The sequence below is a fragment of the Tachyglossus aculeatus genome, chromosome 21 (genome assembly GCF_015852505.1).
Source record: "Tachyglossus aculeatus isolate mTacAcu1 chromosome 21, mTacAcu1.pri, whole genome shotgun sequence".
NCBI classification, from domain to species: Eukaryota; Metazoa; Chordata; class Mammalia; order Monotremata; family Tachyglossidae; genus Tachyglossus; species Tachyglossus aculeatus.
Window position 1 is genome coordinate 3,441,608 of NC_052086.1, and position 20,478 is coordinate 3,462,085.

The window sequence follows — 20,478 nt, forward strand, 5'->3', positions numbered from 1 at the left end:
TTCCTCCTTGAGTCTGCTGTGTGACCTTGGGCAAGTCACTTCACTTCTCTGTGCCTCAGTCACCTCATCTGGAAAATGGGGATAATAATAATAATAATGATGACGGCATTTGTTAAGCACTTACTATGTGCAAAGCACTGTTTTAAGCACTGGCGGGATCCAAGGTGAACACATTGTCCCACGCGGGGCTCACAGTTTTAATCCCCATTTTACAGATGAGGTATCTGGGGCTCAGAGGAGTTAAGTGACTTGCCCAAGGTCACACAGCTGACAATTGGCGGAGCAGGGATTTGAACCCATGACCTCTGACTTCCAAGGCCGTGCTCTTTCCACTGAGCCACGCTGCTTCTCAAATTAAGCCTGCGAGCCCCACCTGGGACAACCTGATTACCTTATATCTCCCCCAGCACCTAGAATACTGCTTGGTACATAATAAGCGCTTAACAGATACCATCATTATTATTGTTATTATAAATATAACAGTTGGTGGACACATTCCCTGACCACAACAAGTTTTCAGTCTGGAGGGGGAGACAGCAATTGATACCATTAGATATAACAAATAATGAAGGATCTAACAAGTACAGATGTCAATAATTATGGATATAACAAATAATTACAGTTCTAATGAATAAATTACACATCTAACGAACAAATTACCAATGTGGGCAGGGAATGTATCTACCACCTCTATTGTTTTGTCCTCTCCCAAGTGCTTAGTACAGGGCTCTGCACACAGTAAGCACTCAATAAATATGATTGAATGAACGAATGAATGAATCAAGGGTATTTCTTGCACTTAGTACAGTGCTGTTCACACATGCTCAAGAAATACCCTTGATTCATTCATTCAATCGTATTTATTGAGCGCTTACTGTGTGCAGAGCCCTGTACTAAGCGCTTGGGAAGTACAAGTCGGCAGCATATAGAGACGGTCCCTACCCAACAACGGGCTCACAGTCTAGAAGGGAGAGACAGACAACAAAACATGTAGACCAGTATCAAAATCGTCAGAGCAAATAGAATTAAAGCTTTCCCCCCTTTTAGACTGTGAGCCCACTGTTGGGTAGGGACTGTCTCTATATGTTGCCAACTTGGACTTCCCAAGCGCTTAGTACAGTGCTCTGCACACAGTAAGCGCTCAATAAATATGATTGATTGATTGATTGAATTGAAGCTATGCGCACATCATTAACAAAATACATAAAATAGTAAACATGTACAAGTGCTGTGAAAGTGGGGGTGGTACTACTACTACTACTACTACCACCACCACCACTACTACTACTGCTACTACTACTACTACTACTACTACCAATGGCATTTATTAAGTGCTTACTATGTGCCAAGCACATGTGTCACCTCCTCCAGGAGGCCTTCCCAGACTGAGCCCCTTCCTTCCTCTCCCCCTCGTCCCCCTCTCCATCCCCCCCGTCTTACCTCCTTCCCTTCCCCACAGCACCTGTATATATGTATATATGGTTGTACATATTTATTACTCTATTTATTTATTTATTTATTTTACTTGTACTTATCTACCCTATTTATTTTATTTTATTAGTATGTTTGGTTTTGTTCTCTGTCTCCCCCTTTTAGACTGTGAGCCCACTGTTGGGTAGGGACTGTCTCTACATGTTGCCAATTTGTACTTCCCAAGCGCTTAGTACAGTGCTCTGCACATAGTAAGCGCTCAATAAATACGATTGATGATGATGATGAAGCACTGTTCTAAACACTGGGGAGGTAACAAGGTAATCAGGTTGCACCAGAGCGCACAGACCATTTCTTCCAGGCTCAGAGGGTCTGCCTGACCCGTTTGCAGCAAGAAGGCCTGGTGTGAACACCCTTCAGGGCAGGGCTAATGGGAAAGAGACGGCGACTGGGAGTCAGGAGGGTCTGGGTTCTAGTCTCCGCTCCGCCGCTTGCCCCCCGTGCGATCTTGGGCAGGTCACTTGGCTTCTCTAGGCCTTGGTCTCCTCGTCTGTAAATGGGGTTTAAGATGGTGAAATCTGTTCTCCTTTCCTTCCCTAGGTGGTGAGCCCTGGGTCAGCGGGTCTGATCTGACTGTATTAGATTCACCCCATCACTTAGCCACTTGAGGTTGGCATGTAGTAATCAATCAATCCATCAAGCGTACTTATTGAGCACTACTACTACCACCACCACCACCACCACCACCAATGGCATTTATTAAGTGCTTACTCTGTGCCAAGCACTGCTGTAAGCGCTGGGGAGGTTACAAGGTAATCAGTCTTAAATTTCCAGACGAGGTAACTGAGGCCCAGAGAAGTGAAGCGTCTTGGCCGAAGTCACACAGCCGACAGGTGGCGGAGGCGGGATTTGAACCCGTGACCTCCGACTCCTTCCGCTGAGGCACGCTGCTACTATAGTGGAGGGCTCCTTTCCCCGTCCACCGGACCCCAATAACGTCTTTGAGGGCAGGCCCCCCCCTCCCTGATGCTCCTCAGGCCAGCTGGGGGTCGGTGGCGAGGTGCCAGGGACGGTTCAGATTGGGCATGGCTCCCACCCTTCTCGGTAGCCGCCGCCAGCCCCTTCTCCACTCCCTACCCTGAAATCTTGCCCATCTGCCCTCCGCTTCCAGTAACCGGGGCGGCCGGCGGAGGGTGAGCCCGGCTGATAAGGACAGGAGAAGCGGGAGAAGCAGTGCGGCCTAGCGGGTGGAACCCCGGGAGTCGGGAGGACCTGGGTTCTAATCCCGCCCGGGCCACTTAATAATAATAATGTTGTTTTGGGGGTTTTTTTGATGGCATTTATTAAGCGCTTACTATGTGCAAAGCACCGTTCTAAGCGCCGGGGGGGATACAAAGTGATGAGGTTGTCCCACGTGGGGCTCACAGTCTTCATCCCCATTTTACAGATGAGGGAACTGAGGCCCGGAGAAGTGAAGTGACTCACCCAAAGTCACCCAGCTGACAAGTGGCGGAGCCGGGATTTGAACCCACGACCTCTGACTCCAAAGCCTGGGCTCTTTTCCACTGAGCCACGCTGTTGTTATTATAAATATAACAGTTGGTGGACACCTTCCCTGCCCACAATAAGTTTTCAGTCTGGAGTGGGAGACAACAATTGATACCATTAGATATGACAAGTAATTAAGGATCTAACAAGTACAGACGTAAATAATTCTGGATATAACAAATAAATTGTTATTTGTTTGTGCAAAGCACTGTTGTAAGCGCTGGGGTAGATAACAAGGTAATCAGGTTGTCCCACGGGGGGCTCACAGTCTTCACCCCCTTTTTACAGATGAGGGAACTGAGGCCTGGAGAAGTGAAGTGACTTGCCCAAAGTCACCCAGCTGACAAGTGGCGGAGCCGGCATTTGAACCCATGACCTCTGACTCCAAAGCCCGGGCTCTTTTCCACTGAGCCACGCTGTTGTTATTATAAATATAACAGTTGGTGGACACCTTCCCTGCCCACAACAAGTTTTCAGTCTGGAGCGGGAGACAACGATTGATACCATTAGATAGAACAAATAATTAAGGATCTAACAAGTACAGACGTAAATAATTCTGGATATAACAAATAAATTGTTATTTGTTTGTGCAAAGCACTGTTCTAAGCGCTGGGGTAGATACAAGGTAATCAGGTTGTCCCATGGGGGGCTCACAGTCTTCACTCCCATTTTACAGATGAGGGAACTGAAGCCCGGAGAAATGAAGTGACTTGCCCAAAGTCACCCAGCTGACAAGTGGCGGAGCCGGCATTTGAACCCATGACCTCTGACTCCAAAGCTCGGGCTCTTTTCCACTGAGCCACGCTGTTGTTATTAGAAATATAACAGTTGGTAGACACCTTCCCTGCCCACAACAAGTTTTCAGTCTGGAGCGGGAGACAACGATTGATACCATTAGATATAACAAGTAATTAAGGATCTAACAAGTACAGACGTAAATAATTGTGGATATAACAAATAAATTGTTATTTGTTTGTGCAAAGCACTGTTCTAAGTGCTGGGGTAGATACAAGGTAATCAGGTTGTCCCACGGGGGGCTCACAGTCTTCACCCCCATTTTACAGATGAGGGAACTGAGGCCCGGAGAAGTGAAGTGACTTGCCCAAAGTCACCCAGCTGACAAGTGGCGGAGCCGGGATTTGAACCCATGACCTCTGACTCCAAAGCCCGGCTCTTTTCCACTGAGCCACGCTGTTGTTATTATAAATATAACAGTTGGTGGACACCTTCCCTGCCCACAACAAGTTTTCAGTCTGGAGCGGGAGACAACAATTGATACCATTAGATATGACAAATAATTAAGGATCTAACAAGTACAGACGTAAATAATTATGGATATAACAAATAAATTGTTGTTTGTGCAAAGCACTGTTCTAAGAGCTGGGGTAGATACAAGGTAATCAGGTTGTCCCACGGGGGGCTCACACTCTTCACCCCTTTTTTACAGATGAGGGAACTGAGGCCCGGAGAAGTGAAGTGACTTGCCCAAAGTCACCCAGCTGACAAGTGGCGGAGCCGGGATTTGAACCCATGACCTCTGACTCCAAAGCTCGGGCTCTTTTCCACTGAGCCACGCTGTTGTTATTATAAATATAACAGTTGGTGGACACCTTCCCTGCCCACAATAAGTTTTCAGTCTGGAGTGGGAGACAACAATTGATACCATTAGATATGACAAGTAATTAAGGATCTAACAAGTACAGACGTAAATAATTCTGGATATAACAAATAAATTGTTATTTGTTTGTGCAAAGCACTGTTGTAAGCGCTGGGGTAGATAACAAGGTAATCAGGTTGTCCCACGGGGGGCTCACAGTCTTCACCCCCTTTTTACAGATGAGGGAACTGAGGCCTGGAGAAGTGAAGTGACTTGCCCAAAGTCACCCAGCTGACAAGTGGCGGAGCCGGCATTTGAACCCATGACCTCTGACTCCAAAGCCCGGGCTCTTTTCCACTGAGCCACGCTGTTGTTATTATAAATATAACAGTTGGTGGATACCTTCCCTGCCCACAACAAGTTTTCAGTCTGGAGCGGAAGACAACGATTGATACCATTAAATATGACACATAATTAAGGATCTAACAAGTACAGACGTAAATAATTATGGATATAACAAATAAATTGTTATTTGTTTGTGCAAAGTACTGTTCTAAGCGCTGGGGTAGATACAAGGTAATCAGGTTGTCCCATGGGGGGCTCACAGTCTTCACTCCCATTTTACAGATGAGGGAACTGAAGCCCGGAGAAATGAAGTGACTTGCCCAAAGTCACCCAGCTGACAAGTGGCGGAGCCGGCATTTGAACCCATGACCTCTGACTCCAAAGCTCGGGCTCTTTTCCACTGAGCCACGCTGTTGTTATTAGAAATATAACAGTTGGTAGACACCTTCCCTGCCCACAACAAGTTTTCAGTCTGGAGCGGGAGACAACGATTGATACCATTAGATATAACAAGTAATTAAGGATCTAACAAGTACAGACGTAAATAATTGTGGATATAACAAATAAATTGTTATTTGTTTGTGCAAAGCACTGTTCTAAGTGCTGGGGTAGATACAAGGTAATCAGGTTGTCCCACGGGGGGCTCACAGTCTTCACCCCCATTTTACAGATGAGGGAACTGAAGCCCGGAGAAGTGAAGTGACTTGCCCAAAGTCACCCAGCTGACAAGTGGCAGAGCCGGGATTTGAACCCATGACCTCTGACTCCAAAGCCCGGGCTCTTTTCCACTGAGCCACGCTGTTGTTATTATAAATATAACAGTTGGTGGACACCTTCCCTGCCCACAACAAGTTTTCAGTCTGGAGCGGGAGACAACGATTGATACCATTAGATAGAACAAATAATTAAGGATCTAACAAGTACAGACGTAAATAATTGTGGATATAACAAATAAATTGTTATTTGTTTGTGCAAAGCACTGTTCTAAGTGCTGGGGTAGATACAAGGTAATCAGGTTGTCCCACGGGGGGCTCACAGTCTTCACCCCCATTTTACAGATGAGGGAACTGAAGCCCGGAGAAGTGAAGTGACTTGCCCAAAGTCACCCAGCTGACAAGTGGCGGAGCCGGGATTTGAACCCACGGCCTCTGACTCCAAAGCCCGGGCTCTTTCCACTGAGCCACGCTGCTTCCCCGCTTGTCTGCTGGGTGACTTGGGGCGAGTCACGTCGCTTCTGCGGGCCTCAGTTCCCTCCTCTGTAAAATGGGGGTTCAGTAGGGACCGTCTCTATATGTTGCCAACTTCCCAAGCGCTTAGTACAGCGCTCTGCACACAGTAAGCGCTCAATAAATACGAATGAATGAATGAATGTGGGCCAGGGGCTGCGTCCGACGTGACAACCTTGTACCTAGACTGAGCTTGTCACGGGCAGGGAATGTGTCTGTTTGCTGTTCTATCGTCCTCTCCCAAGTGTTCAGTACAGTGCTTTGCACAGAGTAAGCAAAGAAGGTGTCGGGGGAGACAATAGAGCCGGGGCCTCAGAGTCAGAAGGTCATGGGTTCCAATCCCGGCTCTGCCACTTCACTTCTCTGGGCCTCAAGTTACCTCATCTATAAAATGGGGATTGAGAAAGGGACTTTGTCCGCCCTGTTTTGCTTGTATCCACCCCAGAGCTTAGTACAGTGCCTGGCACATAGGAGGTGCTTAACAGATGCCATTGTCATCAATAAGCGCTCAGTAAATATGATTAAATGAACACTTCATTCAATCGTATTTGAGCGCTTACTGTGTGCAGAGCACTGTACTAAGCGCTTGGAAAGTACAATTCAGCAACAGAGACAATCCCTGCCCACAGCAGGCTCACGGTCTAGAATATCTACCCTACCACTTAGTACACCCTTGCACGTAGTAAGCACTTAAATACCATCATCTTGAGTAAGTATTCAATAAATATGATTAAATGAAGATCTACCCCAGCCGCTTAGTGAAGTGCCTGGCGTGTAGTAAGCACTTAATACCACCAAAAAAAAAAAAAAAAAAAAAAAGAGCAGGCAAGTCAGAGGGGGGCTGGTTTTTAATTCCAGCTCTGCCCCTGACTTGCTGTGTGACCCTGGGCAAGTCACTTGGCCTCTCGGGGCCTCAGGATCCTCATCTGTAAAATGGGGTTACCTGGGAGCCCGCTGTGGGCGGGGCTTGTCACTATTTGTTGCTGAATTGTACTTTCCAAGCGCTTAGTACAGTGCTCTGCACACAGTAAGCACTCAATACAATTGAATGATTGAAAGAGCTGCTTTGAGGTAGTGAAGCTGGTGTGAGGTCTGACACCAAGTCCAATCTGTTAGCTGGGTATGGGCAGGGAGCACATCTGCTAATTCTGTTGTATTGTCCTCTCTCAAGCGCTTAGTACAGTGCCCTGCACACAGTAAGCGCTCAATAAATATGAATGATAAATTAAGGGCTTTAACTGCTACTTCAGGCTCTTCTGAGTCGCTTTTAAAATCACACGCAGGACGAACAACAGAGGCTACGTGCTGAATGGCAGCCAGGCCCCAAATGGACTGATGGAGCTCGCTTTCTCCTTCCTTTGGATCTGCTTTCCATGGGAAAGAGGGGGGCTGGGGGTGAGGGAGGGGTGGGCTGCTGTTAGCTGGACCCCCAGAGGAGGTGAGAGAAGGGGGTGATGGATTGGGCGCCGGGCAACTGGGCGGCTATAGGCCACTGTGGTAAGGCGACGGGTTTGGAAAGTACAGGTTTAAAGCCGTGGCGAAGCCTTGGCTTGTCCCCTGGCCCCCACTGCATGATAAGGAAGGAGGGGAAGAGCCAAGGAAAGGAAAATGCGACATAAATGAGGAAAAACAGGATGGGGAGAGGATCCCCGCGCTGACTCCCACAGTCCCCCGCAGCGGGAAGAGAGGCCGACTGACGACTAATAACCCCCCACCAACCCACCCCCCGGCGGAAGAGGACACGTCTCCCTTTCTGCTGGTCACCAGTACTTTATTGATAAGTCGTTTGTAAAAAGATGTAAAAAGAGAGGTGTGTTTTTACAAAGACCATAGGAGCACTGTGACGGGGGTGGGTGGGAGGGAGAGGCTGGAAAGGCCCCCCCAAAAATGGGTCACGGCCTGAAACGGCCAGCCCCTGGCCTCTTTCCTGAGAATAGGGACTCAAGCCCTGTGTGAGTGGGTGGTCCCATGGAGTGATGGAGGAGGGGGTCCGTGCCTCACCCCTCATACACACAGACAACTCTGCCCAGCTGTGACAGGCGGGAGGCCACCAACCTCTGTGTGACAGAGAGACTGACCCCAGCCCCAAACTGAGATAAGGCAGGAGGGGGTGGTTGGGTAAAGGGAACGAAATCTGCTGCCTCCACTTCCCTTCTTACCCCCACCCCAACCCGAACCACCCCCTGCCAAACCCAGCCGGGTCCAGACTGGGCGGCCAGAGACTGCTTTGGCCCAGGCCACACAGACCCCGAGGGGAGGGGGCGGACCTGGATAAAGAAACTGAGGCAGCCCCCACCTTAGTTGCCCTGGGGCCGGACCTGACCTGACCTGATCCCAGCCCCAGCAAGTACAATGGACTGAGGAAAGGGTGACAGGTGTGTGTGTTGGGGGGGGGACACCACCTTAACCTGTGAGTGGGGGTGTGTGTGTGGGAGGAGACCCCGCTCGGGCCCCGAGCCCGACAGGAGAACGGCACGGGAAATCACTAAGCGGCCCGGGGAGAGAGAACGGAGGCCACTGAGACGTGGTCAGAGGCCTCCGCGGTGAGGTTCGAGGAAGTGGACTTGGTGAGGGACGCCCGGTGCAGCCCCGTGGTCCGGTTTCAGCTCCTGGTACCCCAGCCCAACCCCGACTGATGGACGGCTGCACCGGGGCACCGACCAAGGATCCGCGGGGAGGTGGAAGGGGGGCGGGCGGGATGGCCCGTGATGTCTCACGGCTACCGGGAACATTCCTGGCGCTGCTGCAGGACCTCGATGACGCTCTGGATCCCGTCCTCGGGAACCTGTGGGGTCGCCGGGCACACTGTTGTCCATGCCCACTCCTGCCCCCCGCCCCGTGGCTCCTCCAGGCCCGTCTTCCCCTTATGGCGGACGCTCGGGCCGGAGACCACGGCGCTCCTCGGGAGTGGACGTCCAAGGCCGTCGGCCCCAGCGCCCAAAGCCCAGGGAACCACCCGACTGGAACCGAGGAAGGGGGCCGCTGGAGGGGAAGGGGGGCACCCCACCACCGGAGAGGACAGAGAGGTTGCAGGAGGGCGAGAAGGAACTCACCAGAGCGTGGTCAAAGTTGAAGGTGCTGATGTAATAGGCTGAAATGTCCGCCGCGGCCAGCGGTCCTGCGATCTGGGCCACAATCCCACACTCATCTGGGGAGAGGGACGCAGTGAAATACTCCCCATCCCCCAGCCCAACCCACCCCTGCGATTTTCCCTTTTTTATTAAAAAAAAAATGGCATGTGTTAATCACTTACTATGTGTTAAATGCTGTTCTAAGCGCTGGGGTAGAGAGAAGATAATCAGTTTGTACCCAGTCCCTGTCCCACATAGGACTCACAATCTAAGTCAGAAGAAGGAATGAATTCCCATTTTACAGATGAGGTAACTGAGGCCCAGAAAAGTGACTTGACCAGTGTCCAAGAAGACAAGTGGCAGAGCTGGGATTAGAACCCAGGTCCTCAGGGTCCCAGGCCTGGATTTCTTCAACTAGACCATTACATCTCTCTTTTGGGGATATCGCCCTCCTCCTATCCTGAGCCCACCTAATAATAATTATAATAATTGTGGCATTTGTTACACACTTCCTATGTACCAGGCACTGTACTAAGCACCGGGATGGATACAAGCAAATCGTGTTGGACACGGTCCCTGTCCCACATAGGGCTCACAGTCTTAATCCCCCATTTTACAGATGGAGGTAACTGAGGCCCTGAGAAGTGAAGTGACTTGTCCAAGGTCCCCAGAAGACGAGTGTCAGAGCCGGGATGGGAACCCACGTCCTTCTGACTCCCAGGCTGGGCCAGGCTGCTGGGGACTGACCACTAGCAGAGAACGGGTCTACCAATTCTGTTGTATTGTATTCCCCCAAGCCCTCGCTACAGTGCTCTGCACGTAGAAAGTGCTCAATAAATACCATTGATTGATTTATTGATTGATTGTAGGGGCTCTGGGTGCCCTCTCCCTCCCCACCGTGAACCCGGCCTCGGGTCTCCAGCAAGAAGTGAGCAGGCCGGCATCATCCAGAGGAGAGGGGTGGGCAGGGGTCCGGGCAGTGGGGGAGACTCACCAAAGCCCAGAGGCTGCCCCCCAATCCGCACCATCCTCCAAAGCTCGCCCGAGGAGCTGGTGAGCAGCAGGTTGCTGGGGAACCTGGGGGAGAGACAGACAGCGGGGCTTTGGAACTGAGGAGATGCTCTTCCCGTGTCTGGTCCACCCTGTTGCCCTGGGGTCCTTCCCTTAGCAGTGCCCCCCCAATGCTGAGGCTCTGCCTAGGGCCCCCAGGCCCACATCTGGCTCAGCCCCGTGGGGATTTGGGGGTTCGGGATGGTGACACCCACTTCTTCTGCGTTTCGGCGTCCATGACGATGGAGATGTAGCCCTCGATCAGGGAGAAGGCGAAGAAGGGGATGGAGTCCAGTTCGGGGCCACTAGAGGCTGCCTCCTTAGGCGCCCTGCAGGGCAGAGACAGGGTGTCACGTGCACAGCTCCCCCCCCATCCCCACTCCCGGGGGGCAGAGAGTGCCAGCTAGGCCACCCCCAAAGTCACAGGGAGAATAGGTCAGCCCTCACCCCCACTCCTCTAGGGGCCCAGGGAAGGCGTTAACCCCTGGGGGGTGGGGGGGGGGGGGAGGAAGAGAAAGAGGAGGAAGAGAAAGAGGAGGAAGAGAAAGAGGAGGAAGAGAAAGGAGGAAGAGGAGAAGGAAAAGAAAGAAGAGAAAAAAGAAAGAAGAGGAAGAGGAGAAGGAAAAGAAAGAAGAGAAAAGAGAAAGAGGAGGAAGAGGAGGAGGAAAGGGGGGAGGAAAGGGGGGAGGAAAGGAGGGGAGGAAAGGGGGGGAGGAAAGGGGGGAGGAAAGGGGGGGAGGAAGGGGGGGAGGAAGGGGGGAGGAAAGGGGGGGAAAGGGGGGGAAAGGGGGGGAGGAAGGGGGGGAGGAAGGGGGGGAGGAAGGGGGGGAGAATGGGGGGAGAAAGGGGGGAGGAACGGGGGGAGGAAAGGGGGGGAAAAGGAAAAAGAAAAAAGAAAAAGATGAGAAGGGAGGGAGGGAGGGAGAGAGGGAGGGGGAGGGGGAGGGGGAGGGGGAGGGGGAGGGGGAGGGGGAGGGGGAGGGGGAGGGGGAGGGGGAGGGGGAGGGGGAGAGGGAGAGGGAGAGGGAGAGGGAGAGGGAGAGGGAGAGGGAGAGGGAGAGGGAGAGGGAGAGGGAGAGGGAGAGGGAGAGGGAGAGGGAGAGGGAGAGGGAGAGGGAGAGAGAGAGAGTGTCCACCTTTCCCTTGAGGAACCATAAACAGGTCTCTGTCCCCCAACCCTTGACATACCCCTTATTCTCTCTCTACTAGGGGCCAAGGCAGGTCCAGGGGGATGATGGGTGAGACAGAGAGCTCCCCCGCCCCACTCCCAGATCTGGGGCAGAAACTTGAGGTGGGGGAGCAGAACGACCCCCAAGCGCCTAGGCCGGGCTATAGCTCACTGCTTGGGGACCAGAAGGCTGAGCGGGCCCTGAGCAGAGACCACCCAAGGGGCCGGTCACCCCCAAGGCCCTTCTCCCTCTGCAGGACCAGGCAGTCCTCTCGTCGGAGAGGTGGGAAAGGCGGTGGGAGGGGCTGGGACCCCCGGGGGTGGGCGAGCCCCCAGCCCTACCTGTGGGAGTAGAAGAGGACGTCGATAAGGGTGGTGGCGATGGCAGGCAGGGTCTCGGGGTCCAGGGTCAGGATGCAGAAGCGGTTTTGGGGACTCTGGATGGGGTGCACTGTGGGGCTGGGGCCTGGGGACCCCAAGAAAAGTGTCTCATTTAGCACTCCCAGGGGTCACAACCCAGCGGCAATATCCCCAGTTGCCTCTTTCCCACCGGCCTGGAAGTTCCTCGAGGGCCGGGATTCTATTTATTACCTCCTACAGTACCCTCCCAAGTGCTTAATACAACACCCTGCACATAGCAGATGGAAACCTCCTTGAGGGCCGGGATTCTATCTATTACCTCCTACAGTACCCTCCCAAGTACTTAATACAACGCTCTGCACATAGCAGATGGAAACCTCCTTGAGGGCAAGAATTGTATCTACTAATTCTACTAGAGAAGTAGCGTGGCTTAGTGGAGACAGCCCAGGGAGTCAGAAGGACCTGGGTTCTAAACCCAGCTCCCCGACTTTGCTGTGCTGTGTGACCTTGGGCAAGTCATGTAACTCCTCTGGGCTTCAGTCCCCTCATCCGTAAAATGGGGGATTTTCGTTCACTCATTCAATCGTATTTATTGAGCACTCACTGTGTGCAGAGCACTGTACTAAGCGCTTGGGAAGTACAAGTTGGCAACATATAGAGACGGTCCCTACCCAACATCATCATCATCATCAATCGTATTTATTGAGCGCTTACTATGTGCAGAGCACTGTACTAAGCGCTTGGGAAGTACAAATTGGCAACAAATAGAGACGGTCCCTACCCAACAGTGGGCTCACAGTCTAGAAGGGGGAGACAGAACAAAACCAATTAATAAAATAAATAGAATAAATATGCATAAATAAAATAGAGTAATAAATTCATACACATGAATTTGTATGAAGACTGTGAGCCCCCGGTGGGACAGGGACTGTGTCCAACCTGATTATTCTGGCTCTACCCCAGCGCGTGGTTCAATGCCCGCCACAGAGTAAGCGTTTAATACCACAATTACTACTATTATAGATGAACCGAGGCCCAGAGCAGTGAAGCGACTTGCCCGAGGTCACCCAGCAGACAAGCGGCGGAGTTGGGATTAGGACGCAGGTCCTTCTGACTCCCGGGCCTGGGCCACGCTGCTGTAAAATAATAATGGTGGCATCTGTTAAGTGCTTACTATGTGCCAGGCACTGTTCTAAGCGCTGGGGTAAATACAAGCTTATCAGGTTGTCCCATGTGAGGTTTACAGGCTTTATCCCCGTTTTACAGATGAGGTAACTGAGGCACAGAGAAGTTAAGGGACTTGCCCAAAGTCACACAGCTTGCCAACTTGGACTTCCCAAGCCCTTAGTATAGTGCTCTGCACACAGTAAGTGCTCAGTAAGTATGATTGAATGAATGAATTCCTTTTGTAGCAGACCATGGGTTCTCAGCTGGTATTTATACCTTCCTCTGAGATAGAAATAAGGAAATCAGTTTGTTAAAGACCATGGAGGCGTCCCTGACCTGGGGATGCCCTTTCTCCCCCCTCTGCCCCCCAACCCCACAGCACCTGTATATATGTTTGTACGTATTTATTACTCTATTTACTTATTTATTTTATTTGTACATATTTATTCTATTGATTTTATTTGGTTAATACGTTTTGTTTTGTTCTCTGCCTCCCCCTTCTAGACTGTGAGCCCACTGTCGGGTAGGGACCGTCTCTAGATGTTGCCAACTTGGACTTCCCAAGCACTTAGTCCAGTGCTCTGCACACAGTAAGCGCTCAATAAATACGATTGAATGAATAAATAAATGAAACAAGTGGTGGGGCCGGAAATAGAATCCACGACCTCCGTCTTCCAAAACCATGCTCTTTCCACTATGCCACGCTGGATTCAACACCTGTTCTCCCTCCCCCTTAGACTGTAAGCCCCATGTGGGGCAGGGATTGGGTCCAACCTGATTAACCTCTATCTACCCCAATGCCTAGAACAATGCTTGGCACAGTGTAAGCACATAACCAGTACCATAACCATCATGGTTCATTCATTCAGTCGTATCTACTGAGTGCTTACTGTGTGCACAGCACTGTCCAGCGCTTAGAACAGTGCTTTGCCCATAGAAAGCGCTTAACAAATGCCATCATCAGACTGTGAGCCCTCTGTTGGGTAGTGACTGTCTCTATATGTTGCCAACTTGTACTTCCCAAGCGCTTAGTACAGTGCTCTGCACACAGTAAGCGCTCAATAAATATGATTGATTGATTGATTATTATTACTACTAAGAGCCTGGGAGAGGACAATACAACAATAAATAGACACACTGTGAGCCCATCGTGGGCTTGGGAATCAGAGGTCGTAGGTTCTAATCTCCCCTCTGCCACTTGTCTGCTGTGTGACTTGGGCAAATCACTTAACTTCTCTGTGCCTCAGTTACCTCATCTGTAAAATGGGGATTAAGACTGAGCCCCATGGGGGACAACCCGATTACCTTGTATCTACCCCAGTGTTTAGAACAGCGCTTGGCACAAAGTAAGTGCTTAATACCATTATCATTTTTTACAGCTATAATTCTATTTGTTCTGACGATTTTGACACCTGTCTACATGTTCTGTTTTGTTGTCTGACTCCCCCTTCTAGACTGTGAGCCTGTTGTTGGGTAGGGACCATCTTTATCTGTACTTCCCAAGCGCTTAGTACAGTGCTCTGCACACAGTAAGCGCTCAATAAATACGATCTAATGAATGAATGAATATCCCAGAGCTTAGAACAATGCTTGGCACCTAGTAAGCGCTTAGAGCACGGCCTTTGGAGTCAGAGATCAGGGGTTCAAATCCTGTCAGCTGTATGTCTTTGGGCACGTCACTTAACTTCTCTCTGCCTGTGACCTCATCTGTAAAATGGGGATCATCATCATCATCAATCGTATTTATTGAGCGCTTACTGTGTGCAGAGCACTGGACTAAGTGCTTGGGAAGTCCAAGTTGGCAACACATAGAGACAGTCCCTACCCAACAGTGGGCTCACAGTCTAAAAGGGGGAGACAGAGAACAAAACCAAACATACTAACAAAATAAAATAAATAGAATAGATATGTACAAGTAAAATAAATAGAGTAATAAATATGTACAAACATATATACATATATACAGGTGCTGTGGGGAAGGGAAGGAGGTAAGATGGGGACGATGGAGAGGGGGACGAGGGGGAGAGGAAGGAAGGGGCTCAGTCTGGGAAGGCCTCCTGGAGGAGGTGAGCTCTCAGTAGGGCCTTGAGCTCTCAGTAGGGGATGAAGACTGTGAGCCCCCCGTGGGACAACCGGATCACCTTGTAACCTCCCCAGCGCTTAGAACAGTGCTTTGCACGTAGTAAGCGCTTAATAAATGCCATTTAAAGCAAAAGCCATCATCATCTTCTGGACTGGGAGCTCGTTGTGGGCAGGGATTGTCTCTCTGTTGCCGAATTGCAATTGCCAAGCGCTTAGTACAGCGCTCTGCACACAGTAAGAGCTCAATAAATATGACTGAAAGAATGAATTCGATTGAAAGACGATTGAATGGTTACTTGAATTTGTGGGGCAGTAGCGCCCCCTTGCGGCCAAACCTATTACGATCGCTGGACTTCAGCCACTGGCCTGGAGAGAATAATAATAAATAATTACGGCACTTGGTAAAAATAATACTACTAATTTTGGTGTTTGTTAAGCGCTTACTATGTGCCAAGCACTGTTCTAAGCGCTGGGGGAGATACAAGGTAACCAGGCTGTCCCACGTGGGGCTCACAGGCTTCATCTCCATTTTACAGATGAGGTCACTGAGGCACAGGGAAGTGAAGTGACTTGCCCAAAGTCACACAGCTGACGAGTGGTGGAGTCAGGATTTGAACCCATTACCTCTGACTCCCAAGCCCGTGCTCTTTCCACTGAGCCACGCTGCTTCTCTACCAATTTTGGTGTTTGTTAAGCGCTTACTATGCGCCGAGCACTGTTCTAAGCGCTGGTGTAGATACAAGGTAACCAGGTTGTCCCACATGGGGCTCACAGGCTTCATCTCCACTTTCCAGATGAGGTCACTGAGGCACAGAGAAGTGAAGTGACTTGCCCAAAGTCAAACAGCTGACGAGTGGTGAAGTCGGCATTCGAACCCATGACCTCTGACTCCCAAGCCCGTGCTCTTTCCACCGAGCCACGCTGCTTCTCTACTAATTTTGGTATTTGTTAAGCGCTTACTATGTGCCGAGCACTGTTCTAAGCGCTGGGGGAGATACAAGGTAACCAGGTTGTCCCACATGGGGCTCACAGGCTTACTCTCCATTTTCCAGATGAGGTCACTGAGGCACAGAGAAGTGAAGTGACTTGCCCAAAGTCAAACAGCTGACGAGTGGTGAAGTCGGGATTCGAACCCATGACCTCTGACTCCCAAGCCCGTGCTCTTTCCACCGAGCCACGCTGCTTCTCTACTAATTTTGGTATTTGTTAAGCGCTTACTATGTGCCGAGCACTGTTCTAAGCGCTGGGGGAGATACAAGGTAACCAGGTTGTCCCACATGGGGCTCATAGGCTTCATCTCCATTTTCCAGATGAGGTCACTGAGGCACAGAGAAGTGAAGTGACTTGCCCACAGTCAAACAGCTGACGAGTGGTGGAGTCAGGATTCGAACCCATGACCTCTGACTCCCAAGCCCGTGCTCTTTCCACCGAGCCACGCTGCTTCTCTACTAATTTTGGTATTTGTTAAGCGCTTACTATGTGCCGAGCACTGTTCTAAGCGCTGGGGGAGATACAAGGTAACCAGGTTGTCCCACGTGGGGCTCACAGGCTTCATCTCCATTTTACAGATGAGGTCACTGAGGCACAGAGAAGTGAAATGACTTACCCAAAGTCACACAGCTGACAAGTGGCGGAGGCGGGACTAGAACCCATGACCTCTGACTCCCAAGCCCCAGCTCTTTCCACCGAGCCACGCTGCTTCTCTAATAATAATGATGGTATTTGTTAAGGGCTCACTATTGGCCAAGCAGCATGGCTCAATGGAAAGAGCACGGGCTTTGGAGTCAGGGATCATGGGTTTGAATCCTGGCTCTGCCAATTGCCGGCTGTGTGACTTTGGGCAAGTCACTTCACTTCTCTGTGCGTCAGTTCCCTCATCTGTAAAATGGGGATTAATCAATCAATCAATTATTTATTGAGCACTTACTGTGTGCAGAGCACTGTACTAAGCACTTGAGAAGTACAAGTTGGCAACATATAGAGACAGTCCTTACCCAACAGTGGGCTCACAGTCTAAAAGATTAAGACTGTGAGCCCCCCGTGGGACAACCTGATCTCCTGGCAACCTCCCCAGCACTTAGAACAGTGCTTTGCACATAGTAAGTGCTTAATAAATGCCATCATAAAGCACCGCTCTGAGCACTGGGCAAGTGCTAAGTGCCAGGCATTGCACTAAGCACTGGGGCGGATACAAGCAAATCAGGTTGGACGCGGTCCCTGTCCCCCGTGGGGCTCGCAGTTTCAATCCCCATTTGAAATCTCCTCAAAAATCTCGAATGACTACCAATCAATCTGCGCATCAGGATGAAACTCCTCACCCTGGGCTTCAAGGCTGTCCATCCATCACCTCACCCCCTCCTACCTCACCTCCCTTCTCTCCTTCTCCAGCCCAGCCCGCACCCTCCGCTCCTCCGCCGCTAATCTCCTCACCGTACCTCTTTCTCGCCTGTCCCGCCATCGACCCCCTGGCCTGGATTGCCCCCAATCCCTCTGCCCATCCACCAAGCTAGCTCTCTTCCTCCCTTCAAGGTCCTACTGAGAGCTCACCTCCTCCAGGAGACCTTCCCACACTGAGCCCCTTCCTTCCTCTCCCCCTCATCCCCCTCTCCATCCCCCCCATCTTACCTCCTTGCCTTCCCACACTGAGCCCCTTCCTTCCTCTCCCCCTCATCCCCCTCTCCATCCCCCATCTTACCTCCTTCCCTTCCCCACAGCACCTGTATATATGTATGTACATATTTATTACTCTATTTATTTTACTTGTACATATCTATTCTATTCATTTTATTTTGTTAGTATGTCTGGTTTTGTTCTCTGTCTCCCCCTTTTAGACTGTGAGCCTACTGTTAGGTAGGGACTGTCTCTACATGTTGCCAATTTGTACTTCCCAAGCGCTTAGTACAGTGCTCTGCACACAGTAAGCACTCAATAAATACGATTGATTGATTGAAAGATGAGGGAACGGAGGCCGGGGGAAGTGAAGGGACTTGTCCAAGGTCACACAGCAGACAAGTGTGACCGGAGCCGGGCTCAAAGGCCGCAGGCCTGGTCCCACAGCTTTTCTCCGGTGGCCGCTCTGCGTTAGGGCCATCACCCCAACGGGAAGAAGCAGGAGGAATCCCCGACATTAATTCTGGCCTCTGTTGTCCAGTAACTCCACCGTACCTCCATCTCACCCGCTGACCCCTCGCCCACGGCCTGCCTCTGGCCTAGGACACCCTCCCTCTTCATTCCATCGTATTTATTGAGCGCTTACTATGTGCAGAGCACTGTACTAAGCACTTGGGAAGTACAAGTTGGCAACATATAGAGACGGCCCCTACCCAAGAGTGGGCTCACAGTCTGTCCTATCTGACAGACAACCACTCTCCCCCGCTTCAAAGCCTTATACTGAAAGTTCCCCTCTATACTGCAAGTTTGTAGTGGACGGAGACTACGTCTATTTATTCTACTTGTACATATTTACTATTCTATTTATTTTGTCAATGATAATAATAATAATTTTGTGCTATTTATTTTATTTTGTCAGTATGTTTGGTTTTGTTCTCTGTCTCCCCCTTCTAGACTGTGAGCCCGCTGTTGGGGAGGGACTGTCTCTATGTGTTGCCAATTTGTACTTCCCAAGCGCTTAGTACAGTGCTCTGCACACAGTAAGTGCTCGTATTTTTGTTCTATTTATTTTATTTTGTTAGTATGTTTGGTTTTGTTCTCTGTCTCCCACTTCTAGACTGTGAGCCCGCTGTTGGGGAGGGACTGTCTCTATGTGTTGCCGATTTGTACTTCCCAAGCACTTAGTACAGTGCTCTGCACACATTAAGTGCTCATATTTTTGTTCTATTTATTTTATTTTGTTAGTATGTTTGGTTTTGTTCTCTGTCTCCCCCTTCTAGACTGTGAGCCCGCTGTTGGGTAGGGACTGTCTCTACGTGTTGCCGATTTGTACTTCCCAAGCGCTTAGTCCAGTGCTCTGCACACAGTAAGCGCTCAATAAATATGATTGATTGGTTGATTAATTGATAATAATAATGATGGCATTTATTAAGCGCTTACTATGTGCAAAGCACTGTTCTAATGATGTGCATCTAGCTTTACTTCTATTTATTCTGACGACTTGACACCTGACCACCTGTTTTGTTTTGTCGTCTGTCTGCCCCTTCTAGACTGTGAGCCCGTTGTTGGGTAGGGACCGTCTCTCTATGTTGCCGACTTGCACTTCCCAAGCGCTTAGTACAGTGCTCTGCACACAGTAAGCACTCAATAAATACGACCGAATGAATATTTGAGTTCTTATGGTGCGTGGAGCACTGTATTAAGTGGTTGGGAGAGGACAAAAGAACGATAAATCAATCAATCAATCATATTTATTGAGCGCTTACTGTGTGCAGAGCACTGTACTAAGCGCTGGGGAAGTACAAGTTGGCAACATATAGAGACAGTCCCTACCCAACAGTGGGCTCACAGTCTAAAAGGGGGAGGCAGAGAACAAAAGCAGATAAAAAGACAGACACTTTCCCTGCCCACAACGAGCTTCCAGTCGAGACATCAGTACTAGTAAATAAAATTACCGCTACGGACATAGGTGGTGTGGGGCTGGAGGGGGGAACGGGGGAGAGGAAAGGAAGCAAGTCAGGTTGACGCAGAAGGGAGTGGGAGATGAGGAAAAGGTGGGGCATAGTCTGGGAAGGCCTCTCGCACTCTCCCAAGTGCTTAGTACAGCGCTCGGCACACAGTAAGCGTTCAATAAATACAATTGACTGACTTATTGAAGTCACCGCTGCGAGAGGCCTTCCCCGACTAAGCCCTTAGTTCCTCTTCTCCCACTCCCTCCTGCATCTCCTTTGCACTTGGATTTCCTCCCTTTATTCACCCCTCCCTCAGCCCCACGGCGCTTACGTCCGGATCCGCAACTTTATTTGTATTATCATCTGTCTCCCCCTCTATCAATCGTATTTATTGAGCGCTTACTGTGTGCAGAGCACTGTACTAAGCGCTTGGGAAGTACAAGTTGGAAACATATCGAGACGGTCCCTACCTAACAGTGGGCTCACAGTCTAGAAGGAGGAGACAAAGAACAAAACAAATTAACAAAATAAAATAAATAGAATAAACAAGTACGTAAGCTCGCTGTGGACAGGACACGGGTCTACCAGCTCTGTTCTACTGCACTCTCCCGGATGCTTAGTCTCGTGCTCTGCACACAGGAAGCGCTCAGTAAATGTGGTTGATTGATATTGGACTTAGGCCTGGATATCTTAGGACCGCTCCCCACTGCCTTAAGGGTGTGGGGGTGGTGAAAGGAGGGGAAAAAGCGAGCCCCCCCATAGCCCAGCATGGCCTAGTGGCCCCGAGTCAGGAGACCAGGGCTCTAACGCCAGCCTGCTTGGGTGACCTTGGACAAGTCACTTCTCTGGACCTCTGTTTCCTCATCTGTAA

General features: G+C 50.3%; 1 protein-coding gene across 1 annotated transcript in view; it reads right to left on the reverse strand.

The window, feature by feature from the left end:
* Window positions 1–7,973: 7,973 nt before the first annotated feature.
* Window positions 7,974–20,478, reverse strand: part of CASTOR1 (cytosolic arginine sensor for mTORC1 subunit 1) — a 34,591-nt gene continuing 22,086 nt past the window's right edge. The window contains exons 5-9 of the mRNA XM_038763011.1: window positions 11,779–11,902; window positions 10,484–10,597; window positions 10,213–10,295; window positions 9,201–9,295; window positions 7,974–8,932 (exon numbers count right to left, since the gene is read on the reverse strand). Of these exons, the coding sequence (XP_038618939.1) occupies window positions 8,867–8,932; window positions 9,201–9,295; window positions 10,213–10,295; window positions 10,484–10,597; window positions 11,779–11,902 (482 nt within the window). The 3' untranslated portion in view covers window positions 7,974–8,866. The remainder of the gene's footprint in view (window positions 8,933–9,200; window positions 9,296–10,212; window positions 10,296–10,483; window positions 10,598–11,778; window positions 11,903–20,478) is intronic.